The sequence below is a fragment of the Atractosteus spatula genome, chromosome 7, assembly GCF_055471065.1.
Source record: "Atractosteus spatula isolate fAtrSpa1 chromosome 7, fAtrSpa1.hap1, whole genome shotgun sequence".
Lineage (NCBI taxonomy): Eukaryota > Metazoa > Chordata > Actinopteri > Semionotiformes > Lepisosteidae > Atractosteus > Atractosteus spatula.
This window is the reverse complement of record NC_142712.1, coordinates 51,456,939-51,474,056: the sequence shown is the minus strand read 5'-3', so window position 1 is coordinate 51,474,056 and position 17,118 is coordinate 51,456,939. Positions and strand designations below refer to the sequence as shown.

The window sequence follows — 17,118 nt, the reverse complement described above, 5'->3', positions numbered from 1 at the left end:
TACGTATCTGACAGGATTCTTTGTCTCTTTGTAAATGTAGCTAACTGATCTAGAAAGAGGCATATTTTCGTTAGTAAATAGCAGTTAGTGTTTGGAAGATTTAATATTAACACGTGTTCCAGACGAACGAACAAGGAAAAGCTATATCTTAATAGTAAGGATGCCCAGCTAGCTGTTTTTTTTCAAATAGACATCCGAAGGGCGGAACCTAGCGCTAATAGAAAACGAGTCACACGGTCATTTGACGCAGCGCGCAATTCCTGTGCGTCGCTCTAGTGACGCAGAGCGGCGCCTTCACTGTGTCGGGGTGAATTCAGAGCTGGCGATGCTTAAATTTGATTTTTCAGTTATTTTAATAGTTTAATCTGTGAATGGCGCCAAAACAGGACCCTAAGCCTAAATTTCAAGAAGGTAAGGAACGATTTAATCAGTAAAATTTTGGAGTGGAAGCAGGCCTGCGTTTCGCCCTGTGTGTGACTGAGGGGTAGGGCGGTGATTTGCAGTCACTCCACGGTGTTTGTGTAGATAGCAGAACTGAAAACCGCGCTTAAGTAAAGATTAAAACCTTGTTCAAAAAGGAATACAACTACGAAGGGCCAGGGCGGATTTTTTTTTTAGCAATTTAGCTAGCGAAATGTTCACTTTCCCAGATTTATTGGGTGCATTTTTCTAAGGGCCTAACATGTATGAGCTAGCTAGTCTTTTTCAAGTAGAGTGATCTATTGTCTTCGTTGAAGAAAAAATAGGCTATAAAATATCTGCATTTTGTTTGTGTCTGTAATTAGTAATGTAAGGAGAACAAGGAGTTTTTTCAGCTAAAACTTACAATATTTAATTTTGGACTCTGAGTCTTGATTGTCACCGTGTGTTTGAGCGTATTCTTCGTCGAACTCTGCTTGAGAACCATATTTCTTGTCCCTTAAAACAGTCGAATATAATCGATGCTTCTCTCGTCGTATCTGAAATAAGTTCCGGCCTTTACATTAATATCTGTTAGTAATGCTAATTTATGAGCAAATCAGCTTTTCATATATACTTTTCTTAACTTAGGTTTGATAACGTTGCTCTGATAATTCGTCCTTCTTTGGCTAAGGTAATTATTTTAATTTTTTTCTTGATATTTCAGCAAACAATGTTTTAAATTTTTTTGCCATGAAGTAACAAGTTGTAATGTGGAAAAGTCGCGCTTCTTCTTCAGATAACGTTTGTATACAAATATATCACATTGTGCCAGCACGGCGTAACTAAATATAGTTATGTAGCGACTACTTGCCTCTTCGAAGCTGTAGCGAGAGAGAGAGATGCAGCTTCTTTTGTTGATCTTAACCTGCATGCGATATTCTAATATATTAAAGGTCCACACCAAGGTATTTCTTCAAAAGCCTCAGTGAGTCGTAGGCCTTCCTGACATGTACCAAAGCAAGAGTTTACCAATGGGCACTTAAACCCTTGATTAAAAACAGTACAACAACCCAGATTTGCATTCAAGTCCTGTGGCTTGCCAAAACGTGCCACTTGCATAGCCCACAAATCTAGGGTCGGCTCTTTCTTTCTGTTCGATTTGAAACTAAGTGACCTAATACTTTTAAAAGGGGTTAACTCTCCAGTTTTTTGCGTCTGTGTGAAGAGATCTAGTGTTCTGTGATAGTCTTGTGAACTAAAGTTAACATCAATCAACTTGCAACTGGGAAGCAACAACTGTCTGCTAGATATTAGCAGTGCTTTGTAAACCTTGGCGAGTCTCTGGTACTTAATCGCTCTTATAAACATGAAGATACACTAAGGTGCAGTACCTTATTTAAACTTGGGAAACATAATAATTAATAATAATAATTGCTTACACTTATATAGCCTTTTCTGGACACTACACTCAAAGCACTTTACAGGTAATGGGGACTCCCCTCCACCACCACCAATGTACAGCCCCACCTGGATGATGCGACAGCAGCCATAGTGCACTAGTACATTCACTCAGTAAGGCTTATCCACATAAGGCTTGCATCACATGGCTTGCAACAGTTTCCCTATCCTAGTCCAAATGGAAAACTCTCGTGTGGTTTGTGCTCTGAGTTCTTAATCACAGAACAGTTAATTTCTTTTCTGTCTGGGGGCCATTTCTAAATTTGCATTCAGCTTTTAAACGGTCAAATGGAATTTGTAATTGGTGTCAGACCTGTAGTAATGTCTGAAACTCCCTAATTTTCATGTTTCCTGGAATGTAACCAATCAGATCTCTGCAAAAAGGAAAAAAAAACTCTCTTAGTGGGAGAGTTTGTCAGTGTCATACTTGCTTGTCAGTTCATTATAAATGACCTGTTAGGTGTTCAGAGAAAAACAAGTGTAAGCAATGCAGGAGAGGCTCCTTGAGGCTCCTTTGTGCTGACATTATTGAAAACAGTATGCTGTATTTAAAGTAGTGTGTGTTTTAAACTCATACTGAATGCAGAAACAAATTAACGAAAAGTCGTAAGCAATCAAGTCAACTAAAGGTAAGAGCATAAGTACAATTACAAATGATAGCAGGGCAGACGAACCATCAAGCCTGTATAGAAACAGGGGGGGAACTGCTGGCTAAATCCAATGTGAGGGACCCAAGAAAGAAATGAAATCCAACTAGAAATACTGTGTAAAATTAAGAAGGCTGCATGATGTTTTAAGACTTAGGTATATTTGTATTGGGTACAGTTACTTGAAATACAGTTTTGAGTATGGTGTGTACATAGCCCATATGCTTAATATTTGTCTCAAGAAATGTACAGGCAGTGTGTATGTATGTTAGCAGCATAATGATTAGGGTTTTTGACTCCAGAGTGGAGGGTTATGGGTTCAAATCCAGGGTGGGACTGGTTTTGTACTCTTGAGCAGGTACTTCACTGATAATGCTCCAGTAAATGTCCAGCTGTATAGAGACATGTCCAGCTGTATAGAGAAGTCGCCAGGTTTCCACTGGAAGTGAGAATTTGTTCTGCATTTAATTAGCTGGTGAACTAAAGGAACGAATTATGGTGAAAGGAATGTCTGAGAAGTGCCTGCATGTAGAGGTTTAAATTATGCAGTCTTTCTATCTAATAGCAGATTACAGTTCACTGTAAACTATATTAAAATGTGTATGGATGTTTTGCAAGTATGTAGTACTGCATCTATACATATATGGAAATTAGACTTTTCTAAACAGACACTCGGATTTAAAAGAACACCAGCCTCATTGGTGTCGGCAGGTTTTGTTTCAGTTTGCCGTATACGAAGAGAGTATAGAAATTAGACAAGTCAGGGGCCACGGCCTACCTTACTGCACCCCGACCCTTGCATCATGAGCAGAGAGCCTTGAAAATGAGTATTACTGGAACACTTTCACAAGGATTGATTGAGTTCTTGTTCTGGGTTTTGTGGACAACCCATGAATGTGTTGTAGTCTCTTTTACAAAATGTCCAATTTGCTTTACTACCAAATATTATCTAATTGTTTTATTAATGCTTTGTATTATTCCAAAATAAGGAAGCTTGTTTTATTTACAAACCTAGTTCTTTCCATTTGCAAATGTAGATCTACCATACTAGGGTTTAAGCAGTTTTGTGTGTAGACCACATAAGTAGAATGTCATGTTTTGTTACATGGAAAAATAAAGGTATACACATTTTTGGCAGACATAAACACATCTGTTCTTTGCAGGTGTGCAATATTTAGCTGTTATTGTACTTGAGGTCAGCACACAACAAATGTCTTGCTACGGCATTATTTTCCTACTTTCTTCCCATGACAGGAAATTGTCACATCAAACTACTTAAAATGTGAGTCTGTAATGAGACTTTCTGAACACTTCCTTTTCTGAACAAATGCAAATTCCAAGTTCCAGAATCTGATTTGTTTTAAGGGACATCATTTCCATTGTTCTCAAGCAATGTGTGACTGAAACACAATAAGTAATGATCAAATTCTGAACCTTACACAGGCAGTGCATCAAAGTAGACCGTTGCCTCAAGTCTGCAAAACATATTTATTATCTTGTACTATACAGGAAGAGCCAATATCTTAAGTTGAAACTGAAATTCTGATGACTGCTGTTACAGATGTATAATGTATACTAGAATGTCTTTCTAAGTCTACATAACAATTTTGTAGAAGATTTTGCAAATTGTTCTTGTGGGATTACAATTACAGTAACCTGATTTGCTAAAAACTGCATTTGATTGTTTTTATCATTCTGCCATCAGAAACAGAGGAGTCTGTTTTACCACTATGTTGATAAAATTTCGATCTCAACTTAATCTCAATTAATTTCCCTTTTGCTTTGCAGGTGAACGAGTTCTGTGTTTTCATGGGCCATTGCTCTACGAAGCTAAGGTACGTGTGTTACTGTCGTTCTGAATCGTGTTTCTATAATACAAGCTTCAAATTTTTAAATAAATCCCTCTCATTTTATATTTTAAGTATAAAAGTGATGGTTTTAGGGTCTTAAAGGGGCTTTGTTCTTCAGGATAGTCTACAGAGTTATGATTTTTATTTATGCTAATATAGTTTCATATGCACTTTTCCTGCCCTAATGTGTTGAATGTTAAAGAAAATTGTGAATAATATTAGCTTCAGTAATTATTGTAACAGACTTAGTAGAAACATGACCCTACTCCTAAGCCAGTTCATAATATTTCAAAACAATTACTGTGTGTGCATCTTACACCTAAGACTTATCTCTTAAGAAATGTTCAGGGTGAGGAATTGGGAATGAGCAGTTTTAAGCACATTGTTACAGAATATGAACTGACAAAGAATTCAATTCCCTTTCATCTTGGGTGGGAGCTTTTTTAAGAAATGATCACAAGTATGTTTAGCACTATGTGTTCTCATGTTTTAATAACTTGGATGCTCTGTAATAGTTTTCTGATTTTTGTAAAAGTTGAGCTGAGCTAAAAAGTCTATCTGATACATTAAAAAAGGAAAAGGAAGTATTTTACATAAACGTATAACATTGATTGCACCTTCTAAAACGTATATTTTAAAACCTCAATATCTGACCCACTTCTAACTTGCATTTTCTTGTGAAGGTACTAGAACATACTATTGTACCACAACTTAAGCTCTTGCTGTGAACGTTTCAAACTCTTTCAGGCTGATTTTAGATAATTACATAGCAATGGATGTGCTATTTTTACAGGTACTTATGATCTCATAGGAGCCTATATGGGTGCATTGTCTTAATTCTTGAAGATCTCAGTGCTGCATTCAATGTTGAAATCATTCATTGGTAGGAGAGTTTTTTACATCTCTGGTACAGCCCTTAAATGGCTTGAATCTTATCTCATTGGGCATCAACATTTTTATATTTTTTTTAGATTTAGTTCTGAGGTTGGGTTGGTTACACCGGGTTATTACTGGGCCTTCTGCTATTCAGTATATGTTCACCCTTGGTCAAATACAAAAAATTATATACCATTTAGTAACATGAAATACAGTAGGTGATGCTCAACTCCGTCCACACTAAACCTGACACCAAGGTAGTAGTAAGCACAGAGATGACAATTTTTTAAATTATGATAATACATTGGTGGTGGTGTTGGGTTTCTCTCCCCAGCCGAACAAAGTCAGTGCTGTAGCCTTATCAGTTGATGGCACTTTTCTTGACTTTTAGTCCATCATGAAGTATTTAATGGTGATCTTCTCTCCTGTATTGATTTTTTTAATCTTGTGGTGATATTGTAAAGAAGTGTTGCTGGGCTGTGTCCTGTGCTGTCTTTGTCTTGTGGAAAAACTGGTTCATGCCTTTATTTTTTCAGGGCATGCTTATTAGAATACCCTACTTGCAGCATTCACTACTAAGAGTAACTGCTCTAAAATTACAGTATGTTTAAAATATGGCAGCTAGAATCCTGATTGCACAAGTGATATCACTGTCTTGGAGTCCTTGCATTGGACCAGTTAGGTTCATTAAAAAAAATTCTGCTTATGTTCATGACTGGCTTTGCATGGCCCCAGTATCTCGATTCTTATTTTTCTTGGGTGTACATATTATCTCTTCTGTTCTGTAGGTATTGGGATCCTTTGTTGCTTTACCACAAAGCACTACAACATCATCCCAAAACATTTGAGTTTCCTTCACATTGTGTGGTTTAATGTCTATCATAAGAGCTTATCACAAAAAAGCCTATTTTTTTGTATTAGAATGCACTAGAGTAACCTGATTTTGATTTCAAGGTTTTGTGCTTGTGCAGTATATACATATACTGTATAATTTTTATAGTGAATGTGGAACCATATTACTGATTTACCTTTTGTCTTCTGATTGCAGTGTGTAAAGGTTAATATCAAGGACAAGCAAGTGAAGTACTTCATTCATTACAGCGGATGGAATAAAAAGTGAGTTATTTACTTATTGGTTATATTGTATGTGCTAATTGTTTCAGCAAGTTTATTCTTTTTAATCCGCTATGTCTTAAGCTCGGACAAGCATTATAGTTCATCCAGACTTTGTCCGCACAAAACGCAATTATTCTTTACATAAAGAATTTTACATAATTGAAAGGACAACTGTTTAGCTGTTAAATCTTTCCCTTTATAAATGCATGATAATGGAAGCCGGTATAGACATTATTTTTCTATGGCAATTCTTTTTTTCCAGTTGGGATGAATGGGTTCCTGAGAGCAGAGTGCTCAAATATGTGGACACGAATCTACAGAAACAAAAGGAGCTTCAAAAGGCTAATCAGTGAGTTTTTGTGGCATAGTTTTTGTTAAACCAAATGTGGTCTGAAACTATCTAAGAACTTTCAGTGATAGAATATTATGTCTGAAATATACCAAAATCAAATGGTGACACTACACCATTAATTTTGAACTAGTTCAGGTGGGTAGCTGCGTCAGCATGTGTAGGCTGCAAAGGAACAAGTAATAGGTTTATTCCATGCTGAAAACAGAAGAAAGGAAATGCAACGTTTCGGCCGTGGAGCCTTCTTCAGGTGTGAGAAACCTGAAGAAGGCTCCACGGCCGAAACGTTGCATTTCCTTTCTTCTGTTTTCACCATGGAATAAACCTATTACTTGTTCCTATGTACATTTGTTGCCTTAATAGAAAATTCGTAAAACATCAGTTGGAGTGTAGAGTGGTTTACAATGCCTAATATGGCAACTACATTTTCTTTCTGTAACATTTTATAACTATTTGCTCGAGCATTAACAATTCAGCATTTCTACAGAGGTCTTCTGTAGATAGCAATAGCGATTATGTCTACATCAGAGATTTTTGACTCTGAATGAATGTTTGAGTAGTTAACATGTTCACCTTCTATGAAGTTGGTCTTGGCTTTTAATGCCTCTGTAATTGCTTGTTCCTTTCTTTCCTTAGGGAACAATATGCAGAGGGAAAGATGAGGGGTGTAGCGCCAAGCAAGAAGATTGCTGCTGTGCAGCAAAAAAATGTTGAATTGTGAGTAAAAAGTTATTGCATACATGTCCCTTTTCATTACTACAAATTGAAAAGCAAATATCCAGCCTTTTTTTATCAAAAAAATTCTGTTCTTATTAAATATTAGTTGTTTGTACCTTTAACTGTCACTTAAAAGGTCTTTATTGATGCCTTTTGATTTACCAGTGTAGCAGGTCAGATTATGATACTCTGAGGCATTTCAGCACTTAAAGAAATCAGTGTGACTGTGAGAATCTGCTGCCAGGAGGGTAATGGTGTTTGGTTGGGGTAGAGGAGTTGGATGAAGCTGTTTAAAGCCAGGCTTTGATGGTGTGGGTTTGTTTAGCTTTATAGAAATGAAGGATTAAAAAAAGTTCTTGAACTAGAATGGTAAAGAAGCCAGCCTTTACATGTTTACTGTGTTTTTACACTGTTTTATAAGTGATTTGTGTCTGTATGTGGTCATAGTTTAAACTGTTTGGTTTTGCTTTAAAATAAAAACCCTGGAGTATCACTGGCAGCTGTTTTGTGCTGAATCCCAAGGAACAAAATGTTAATGTTCTGGGCTTCAGTTTGTTAACAATAGGATGCTGATCTGTCTGCATCATTACCCACATTAATTTACAGTTTGAACCTGGCAGCTGGTGCTTGTTTTAGTCACTTCAGTGAAGAATTTCTGAAATGAAGCCATCTGACATCTCCGCAGCTCCCCATTTGTCTGTTTTAAAAACTAGTGTGACATCCTGAAATTTGGTGAATCAGCACTCTAGTTGCAGAGGTGATAGGTGTACATTGTTCAAGATGGAATGCCTTCATTCATTTTGTTTTCAGTTTTATCTCTGTAGGTCTCAGACATCAGCCAGATGTCAGATACTGACACTGTCTGTGCTGTGTATCTGGGAGGAATTTGAAATTGATATTGAGTGCAGCCGAGTGAGGGAATAGGGGTCTTCAAAGTTGTAGGGCTTCCCGGATTAACAATTGATCTGAATGAATATCCCCAGTTGCTTTCTTTAGTCACCCATGATGTGCTTGTCTACTGTTTTTCTGTAAAACACTAATTTAAGGACTTCTCTAACAGTGTTTAAAACTGATGCTCACTCTTCCGAGGGTGGCATTACAGAAAGTATCCTCTGTGATAGCATTGTACACATACAGTAGCCTCTATAATTTTAAATGATTTAAATTTACAAATTTGTAAATAGAGAAAATACATTGTGATTTTTTTATTTTTGATGTCATGCTTAACTACAACACAACCAACATTTAAATGTTTTAGATGCAAATTCTGCATCTGTATGTATAGGTGTTGAACACATATTCAAATGGTAAAAAATTAGAATCTTGTGGCCTACTGGAAATAACTAGAAGAATGTTTTTTCTCCATTGCTAATGTTTCTGTTAACCAACATTAATCTTTCGTTCCACAGGAAAACCAAAAAGAACAAGCAGAAAAGTAAGTGTTTTTTGCTTTTCTGGACTTTTTAGTGACTTTCCAATTTCCTTTTGTCATAAAGAATAATTAATCTATAATCTATCAAGTTTATCATTTGATTAAAAAATTTGATATGTTTTACATATTAGATATTAACATTAATTTAAAAAATCGTTATTTTATTACAGCTCTGTATCGCCTGTAGGAAAACTGTCATTAATTGCCAAGTAAAAAATAGTTGCCCAAGATAACTTTGTCAGAGAAAAATGAAGATTAATTCTGTAAAAAATAATTTTATTAGGTAACGCTTTGCTTGCTTGATTGCAGAATAGCTTAGTTTTGTGACAGAAATGTACTCACGATTCTGGCATTGACTGTTGTGTCTGACAGCACCAGGAGCTGGCGAAGGGACCAGCTCTGGGGAGATGCCTCAGCCCCCCAGAAAGAAGAGGGCACGTGTCGACCCTACAGTTGAGAGCGTACGTTTTTTTTTGTTTCGTCCAAGATTTTAACCTGCGAAGTCTTTCTAGTGTAATCTCTTGGTGGTCTGTAACTCGTTTTATCGATCTCTTGAAGAACAACCTGGTTTAGATACTGGAAAACTGAACCAGAATGTTGAAAATTCCTTTGCAACCAATTTATTTTTATGATGCAAAGCAAGAGGTCCATTAGTGACATGTCAAGCAAGAAGAAGAATTTGTTGTTTGGGGTTTTTATTCATTCTGAACATAATTCATCTTGGATCTGCTTTTTTGTTCATCCAGTACAGAGCACTAGATAGGGGTCATGCAAATGTGCTTTTAAACTTTTTTTTTTCCCATAATCTTTAAGGCTAAGCATGTAAACAGAAAGCACCCCGGCTAGCTCTGTTAGAGCATGAGACCCATAATCTCAGGGTCGTGGGTCCAATGTCCGGCGCCAGGTCCTCCACGTTGGAGGTTGGGCACAAGGCTAACAACCCTGTCCCATAAAAAATTAATGTTACAGTAACCGCAACAGGATGTTGCTGCCCCTGTGTGATGGAAGGCGTAATGGGCAAACATCCATCCATTTAGACAGAACTTCTGTATGATGTTGCTTCACAGCTCTCAATATGTAGTGATGGATTTCACCGCACATCTAGTCTTTCGACAGAATACAAAAGACTTCAGTATGGTTTCTGTTTTTCAAAATGACTGCTGATGACAGGGGGTAGAGAGTTTTGAGAAGAATAGTTTGTCGCAAACCCTTGCCTGTATTTGCAGGAAGAAACGTTTATAAACCGAGTGGAGGTGAAGGTGAAGATCCCAGAGGAGCTGAAGCCCTGGCTGGTGGATGACTGGGACCTGATCACCCGACAGAAACAGGTGAGGGGGAGCATGTTGATTACCTAGCTGTCACTTCTTCACTGCTCATCCCACTGTGGTTATTCTGTCCACTTTTCTCTCTGGACCGTTGGAAGTGCGGGACTGTTATGTCTGTTTACAGCTGTAAAATGCATACAAGGTGTTTTCCTACCTAGTTTGGAAAGGATCACTGTTGAGAATAATTGTTCAGCTGGTACCCAGGCATGGTTTGGTCAGTTATTTGAAACATCAATAAAAATTGTTTTGTATCGGTGTAAGGGTGGTCTTGGCTTAATGGAGGGACAAGGAGTGGGCTGTGATACGCTTTCCCCTCAAGGTGAAGCAGGTTCACAAGCAAGACAAACCAAGCCAGCTGAATGATGCCTGGTCCTCAGATTTCATTCTTATTCTCTTTTTAGAATAATTCAGTCATATGATTTTAACCTCATTCTTATTAGTTAAAAATTCCAGATTGATAAAAGCTACATGTAGTTCAAAATTAATAAGGAAGAATTTATAGGTTTATTCCATGCTGAAAAGAGAAGAAAGAAAGCAACGTTTCGACTGTGGAGCCATTTTCAGGTGTGGGACCTCACAACTGAAGAAGGCTCCATGGCCGAAACGTTGCGTTTTCTTTCCTCTCTTTTCAGCATGGAATAAACCTGTTGCTTGTTCCTTTGCAGCCTACGCATGCTGACGCAGCTACCCACCTGAACTAGTTCAAAATTAATGGTGTAGTGTCAGTATGGGTTATTCTGGGTCAAATAGAGCTGCCTTCATGTGTGTGGAGGAGGGATGCGATGTTGGACCTTCATTAGCTTGTCCTGGTAACAAAATCTCAATGTTCACTTTACCTTCCAGCTTTTTCACCTGCCTGCTAAAAAGAATGTTGATTCTGTCTTGGAAGACTATGCAAATTATAAGAAATCAAGAGGAAACTCTGACAATAAGTAAGTAAAGTTAATCCACTTGTATTTTTCTGTTAACTTGTATATGGCTCAGACTGTTATGTTTGTCTGAAAACATAAAAAGACCGTCTTTCAAAATGCCTAAGGGTAACCTCATGCAGTATTTAAAGGTGTCTGGAAGTAGTTTTTAATGTTTGAGGTCATTATAAAAATCTGTGCTGTTCAGATTGTTAGAAAACAGAGAAACTAAGAACCAAAAGTTTTAACGTGATGAGCCTTTGGATATTTTAGCAAGAACACGTCTAATTTATTCTGTAAAAGAAATGCTTACATCAAGTTGTATTAATGAAAGTTATGCCCTGTGGGGCATTCATCAGGATTTAGAAGGGAAAGCAGTTTTTTCAATGTACAGTGAGAAAGTAGTCTTGCTGTGGGGGTGAACACATGATTGACTTGGTCATGAGTTGTGTGTTGTGGTTTGTGTCTCTGCCTCCGGTAGGGCTGCAGCATTGTTGCAGCTGCCCTTGAAAGGCTTTTTCACAATGGCCAGGATTTTTCAATATTCCCTCCCTTTCTGAGTAGGGAGTATGCAGTCAACGAAGTGGTGGCTGGGATCCGGGAATACTTCAACGTGATGCTGGGCACTCAGTTGCTATACAAGTTTGAAAGGCCGCAGTATGCAGAGATACTGGCCGACCACCCCGATGCACCCATGTCGCAGGTCTACGGAGCACCGCACCTTTTAAGGCTTTTTGGTAAGTCTGATAATTCCAGTCATGATTTCAGCTGGAGGTGTAGAACGTCTGCTGCTGTAGGTTTGGTTTTTCTTAGTACCTGGAGTGTGGCGTATTTTTTTTTTGTTTAAAGGTTGTCAGGACTGAAGCATCAGGAAGAGAATAATCTGTGTCCATTGTGATTTTGCCAGTATATTATGAAATTATAAAACTGTAGTTTAGCAATGGTTATGTACATGAGGTGAATAAGTTATTTTCATAGTACAAGTTTATAGTGATTGTTTTAATTTGATGCTGTTAAATTTCAGTGTTTTAAACAGGCAGTTAAGCTCCTAAAGAACACTATTGATGATTCACCTTAATTTGTGTCTTCATTTAAAATGTAAAATGAGCATGCCTGAAGCATGTTAGCTCCTTTTCTAAGCAAAATGCGAGTTGCTCATTAGTGTTCAACTTAATGAAAGGTCTTTATAAACGAATTAACTTATGCCTATCATCATTAAGAAGAGAGTACATAGAATTGAATTTAAATGTATTTAACAAACGCCTACAATGTACGAATCCCGTTGAATAAATTATTTCTCATCGGGTACTGAATACATGGACACTGGAAGTTAATTTTCTGAATAGTCTTTCTCGAGGGGTTGCCGTTTCACTCTATTCCAAACCTTTTCCCTCAGGTAGCTGTTTTAAGGCAGTCATAGATGCATGCTTTCTTTCTGCACTTCAGAATTCTTTCAAGTTTTTCTCCTTCCCCAAATTTCTGCTTTTTGGATGCTTCAGACTTGCATAAAAGTAATCGGTTATTTCTATTATGTAAGTGTCTTGTTCAGGGAATCCATCTGAATTTCTCAGAGTGGAGGTGAGGGCAAGTGGTAGAGAGAAAGTTTAGTATAGCTAGCTGACCACACATTAGTAACAGCAGTTATTCCTGTTAACAGAAGCTGAGAAAGTCAAACAGACTGGTGTAGATGACTATTCATTTGCAGATTTATGAGCCTGCATTCACTGTGGAGGGTAATTAGATGTAGTTTGATAGGAAGTAAAATTGTCTGCTCACATGGAGGCTAATGCACTTTAAAACATGCATTTAAATTAGTTTATTCAATTTAGTAACTAAGCTGAACGCATTATTAATTTTTTTTCAACAGTGCGGATTGGAGCAATGCTGGCCTATACACCCCTTGATGAAAAGAGTCTAGCTCTGCTTCTGAACTACCTGCAAGATTTCTTAAAGTAAGCAGTTCTTAGTGAAATCTTTATAAGACTTTTGCTGCTAGGCTAGTTAAACTGCTGCATGATTGAAACTCCTTTTCAAAACTTTATGCATTCAAAGCTGCATTCCCACTGAAGAATAATAAACTGCACTAGAGATGGCCCCCTAAGTTAGTCTTGTTCTTGTTTGCATCTGCCATGCTCTGTAAAGAACATCCTAGCTGGAGTTTTGTCTAAAATACCATTGTTTACAGGATCATGAGATGAAGCAAAGATTTAGTACCTCAGTGCATTTAAACAGTTTGCCTTGTAATGAGAATTGATGAGAAAAGAGGGTTTTAAAGCAGAGTTGAATCTTCAGCTAGTAATAAGTTGAATTACTCATCAGAGAGCAAATTTGTTAGCTTTTTGAGGTGTCGTCACTTCTGTGCGTCATTACTGTTTTGTCTAGCAGAATATTCAGCTTGGGAAGAAAATATACAGTATTTTATCCATATAACAGCTTTAATTTTTTTTGGTAAGCATACCAGTTGGATTTGTACAAAGAAATTGCAGTTACTATGTGGTCATCCTCTATAATTGAACAGGGGGGTTGGGAAAGCATGGAGTCATCTTCCTAAATCCCACTGACCCATTATTTTTCATATTTAGTTTTTTGTGGGAAAAAATATACCGCTATGTGTTCAAGGTAGTGAAGGTATTGTTTACCTCTTCAAAATAATACGGCTGTATGATGGAACTCAAGAGGGCTGTGACCGTTTTGTGACTGTGTCGAAGAGCAAGACCCTTTAAGGCTAGTTAATGATCAGCTCTCTTATGTGCTTGAGTAGGTAAGAAATTAGTTTCCCTTCTTTGTGAAGAACACTGCAGTGGAGCAGATGCATGGGAAAGCTGCATGCACCTGAGACCATTGTCCTTGTATGTTCATTTGATTTCCAACAGCTTTGGATTTTTTTAAAAAGTAAATTGATGTGTTCTGTCTGTCAAAGTGTTTTCATGTGTTGCCTTTAACACCTATTGAGATTTTTCTCTGGGCCTTTAAGTTGGTGGTGAAATTAAGACAATTTAGTGTTGTAACTGGAGGAACTTCCATTATTCGTTTCCTGAAAGGAAGGCTGTTTGATTGAAAAGGCTTCATTGTCTAAACATAGCAAAACAATCTTCCTGCCTGAATATTACTACACACCTAATTTGAGCTTATAACAATTTTGAAAGCTTTTATGGTGCAGTTGTTTGAATACAAAAAGAATATATTCTTGGAGAAGTATAATAGAGTGTAATTTTAAGTAATGTATCACAATTTATCTCAATTATTTCTTTCAATGTTGCACTGGCAGGGTAACAAATGATTGCATGCCAGTTTATTGGCACCTCTGTAAGAGTTCATAAGGAACAACTTCTGAGTAATCTTCTTAAGAACCATGGTGTTTTACAAAGTTCTTTTGCTCTTCATCAATTTTCCTTTAATGGAATCCCATTCATAGCTTTATTTTTTGTATTGCAGGTATCTAGTGAAGAATGCCTCTGCTCTATTTAGTGCCAGTGACTATGAAGTAGCTCCTCCCGAATACCACAGGAAAGCGGTTTGATCCTGTCTGATCTTGATGGTTTTTTGAGGATCTTTGTTGTGGATGCAAGTACATGTGTTTCTCACCTCCAGTGTTTTCTAGACCACAGGTAATGGTTTTGACCTTGAAAACACCTTCACGGAGGAAAAAGACATTAAATCAACGTCGGGCACTGGCCTAAAAGAGTGTGCTGGAAAGTGTGACATAACTACGGTGATGTACAGACCTCCAGTATGTCCGCTGATTGCTGTGAAAGGTTTGACCGACTAATGGAAATTGGCGTTCTCTGTCATTATTAGTGGGACTATTTACACGTCCACCTCGTAAAATTTCAAACAGTTATCTTGGAAATGTATCATTTACTGCTGTTCTGAAACCAGCAAAGAACTTTGTCGATTTCTTTCATTCACTTTTCGCTCATAAGAGTGTGGTGTGAAACCAAGGACTTTACCGTGATACAATTAAAAGGGATTTTTATCAAGACACCAGATACACTTTTTGATGACAGTTGTGATACTGTATATAATAAAACATTGATACTTTTTCTCATGTGTAAGTTCTGCTTCATGTCAGTTTTGTGTTTAGTGTGTGATTGGTTTCAAAGGCTCTGCTTCTCTGATTTTTGGGCATAGTGAAAAAGGACTAAGGAACTTTTGTCAAAACCCCACATCCTGAGGCTGGCCTAGCCATTGGCTACTCCCGTATAAGGACTGCTGTCATATGTCTCCTTCTCTTCCCCGTTTCTGTCTTTCCTTTGTCCCCCTCTAGAAAGACTGTAAACTGGTTGGGATGCGAGTCAGAACAAGGCTGTGGTGGCGGGGACTGTTTGTCAATTCTTGTTTTTCTGATCACTCCAAACATGCCCACCATGGCAGATGCATTGTCTATTGTGTTTCTTTTCCTTCCTCTTCAGTCCCAACCAGCTCAATTAACACGTGATCTGTAGAAGGTTGCTAAAAAGTTACTTACCAGGGAATGTAACCAGAAAGTATTATTGTGCTAAAGTTCTTTTTTACCCAGTATTGTCATAACACCTTTTCAAGTGTGAGCACTGCAATGTCTGTTGCAAACTTAGTAATTCTACTTGGCATTTCCAGATGAGATTCTGCAGTTCATCACTTATGTCAAAGCATTCCCTGTTCTATTAATTGAAAATACTTTGCCATCTGTACTAAATGCTGGTTCAGACCTGCTATTGAGAATAGAGATCATTCACTGGCTAAATACCCCAAGTTTTAATTTCTCAGTTACTTAAGGTAAATATCAGTGTTAATAAGGTGGCTGTTTACTGTATGAAGAATAAACAAGTTCAACAGTAGTGTGCTTCTTTTCCAGCAAAAGATGAAAAAAGACCCTGTTATGGAGGAAGATTTTTTTAATTGATTTATTTAAAATCTACTTAAAGGACTACATGGCAATGGTACTGTCATTTACGGCACTGACACCCATTTCAGTCTGCATTAATGCTGAGTTAAGTCTTAGGCTATAAAGCTTTGTACTGTGTAAATGGTGGATGTAAAGGAAATTTCAGGAAGAACTTTCATGAGGTGCTGTAATACTATGTTGCAAAGCTGTTTGTATCTAAATGTTTTTTAAATATGTTCTTTGTAAATGTTTTCTTTGTTCCAAAGTCTGTTTTGACTTTGGTTAGGACTGAAATTTGTTATAATTGATTTCTTCACAGCATTTTTCTTTCTTGTATATAAACATTGTAAATAAACTTTCACCTGAATGCTTAAATGGAAATTAATTTTGATTTAAGGTGCAAGACTTTTCTAAAACACTTAAAGACACTGTCCATTCCATAATGCCTCGAATGTCACCAGAAGCAAGCTGGGGGGCCATTGGCATGCTGCAGGCAGGCATGTCATGTGCCAGCTTTGCCGGATACTATGGAGTAAGCTGCTCCACTGTCCCGACTGCAGCGAAGGTTTCAGCAGACTGGCAGGACAGATGACCATCCAAGACCCGGTTGCCCTCGAGTGACCACACCAGAGCAGGACCGACACATCAGACTGGTCCATCTGAGAGATCGTTTCAGATCTGCCACCCGTACTGCTGCTGAAACTGCTGGCAGACAAAATGCCCGCCACAGTGACAAGGCAGTGAGGCTCAATGCTGCTGGCCTTAGAGCAAGGTGACCTGTCGGAGGCCCTCTGCTCGCCTCCTAGACCTCATATCCAACTGGCTTGGGCCAGACAGAGGCTGCAATGGACTCGTCAGCAGTGGCATCGGGTCCTCTTCACGGATGAGTCTCTTCAGCCAGTTCCATGCAGAACTGTGGTGTGTGCAGAGGAGGTGGTGTTGCGTTTCTTTTTTCCATCGGTGTATATATACAGTATATAGCAATAAGCTATTGTGAATTTGCTTTTTATTGTGGGATTTTGTAGCCAAACAACAGTAAAACCGCTTATCAGGTTTAAATGGCAGAAGGTGCCTTTCTCTAGAAGGTGACAATGCTCAGTTTAATGCCAGTTATTGAAAAGGATGGTTACGTTGTCAGTGAATGATCCTAACTTAATTTTTGCAGTTCTAAAAT

The 17,118-nt window shown here is 37.9% G+C and overlaps 1 protein-coding gene across 2 annotated transcripts; it reads left to right on the top strand.

Moving 5' to 3' along the window:
• Window positions 1-248: 248 nt before the first annotated feature.
• Window positions 249-16,307, top strand: morf4l1 (mortality factor 4 like 1). Of its 2 annotated transcripts, none has more exons than XM_088921399.1 (12): window positions 249-411; window positions 4,296-4,342; window positions 6,282-6,349; window positions 6,612-6,698; window positions 7,335-7,415; window positions 8,825-8,850; window positions 9,220-9,308; window positions 10,074-10,175; window positions 11,016-11,104; window positions 11,645-11,817; window positions 12,948-13,032; window positions 14,516-16,307. In XM_088921399.1, the coding sequence occupies exons 1-12, from the start codon at window positions 372-374 to the stop codon at window positions 14,598-14,600; spliced, it is 972 nt and encodes a 323-aa protein (XP_088777525.1). In that variant the 5' UTR covers window positions 249-371; the 3' UTR covers window positions 14,601-16,307. The 2 variants fall into 2 exon arrangements, with proteins under 2 accessions (XP_088777525.1, XP_088777524.1); XM_088921398.1 differs by having other exon boundaries at window positions 11,642-11,817.
• The last annotated feature ends 811 nt before the right edge of the window (window positions 16,308-17,118 follow it).

Coding starts and splice junctions, on each gene's coding strand:
- morf4l1 (XM_088921398.1), top strand. CDS start 372: ATGGCGCCAAAACAGGACCCTAAGCCTAAATTTCAAGAAG. Junction 8,851..9,219: donor CAAAAAGAACAAGCAGAAAA/GTAAGTGTTTTT, acceptor TGTGTCTGACAG/CACCAGGAGCTGGCGAAGGG. Junction 11,818..12,947: donor GCACCTTTTAAGGCTTTTTG/GTAAGTCTGATA, acceptor TTTTTTCAACAG/TGCGGATTGGAGCAATGCTG.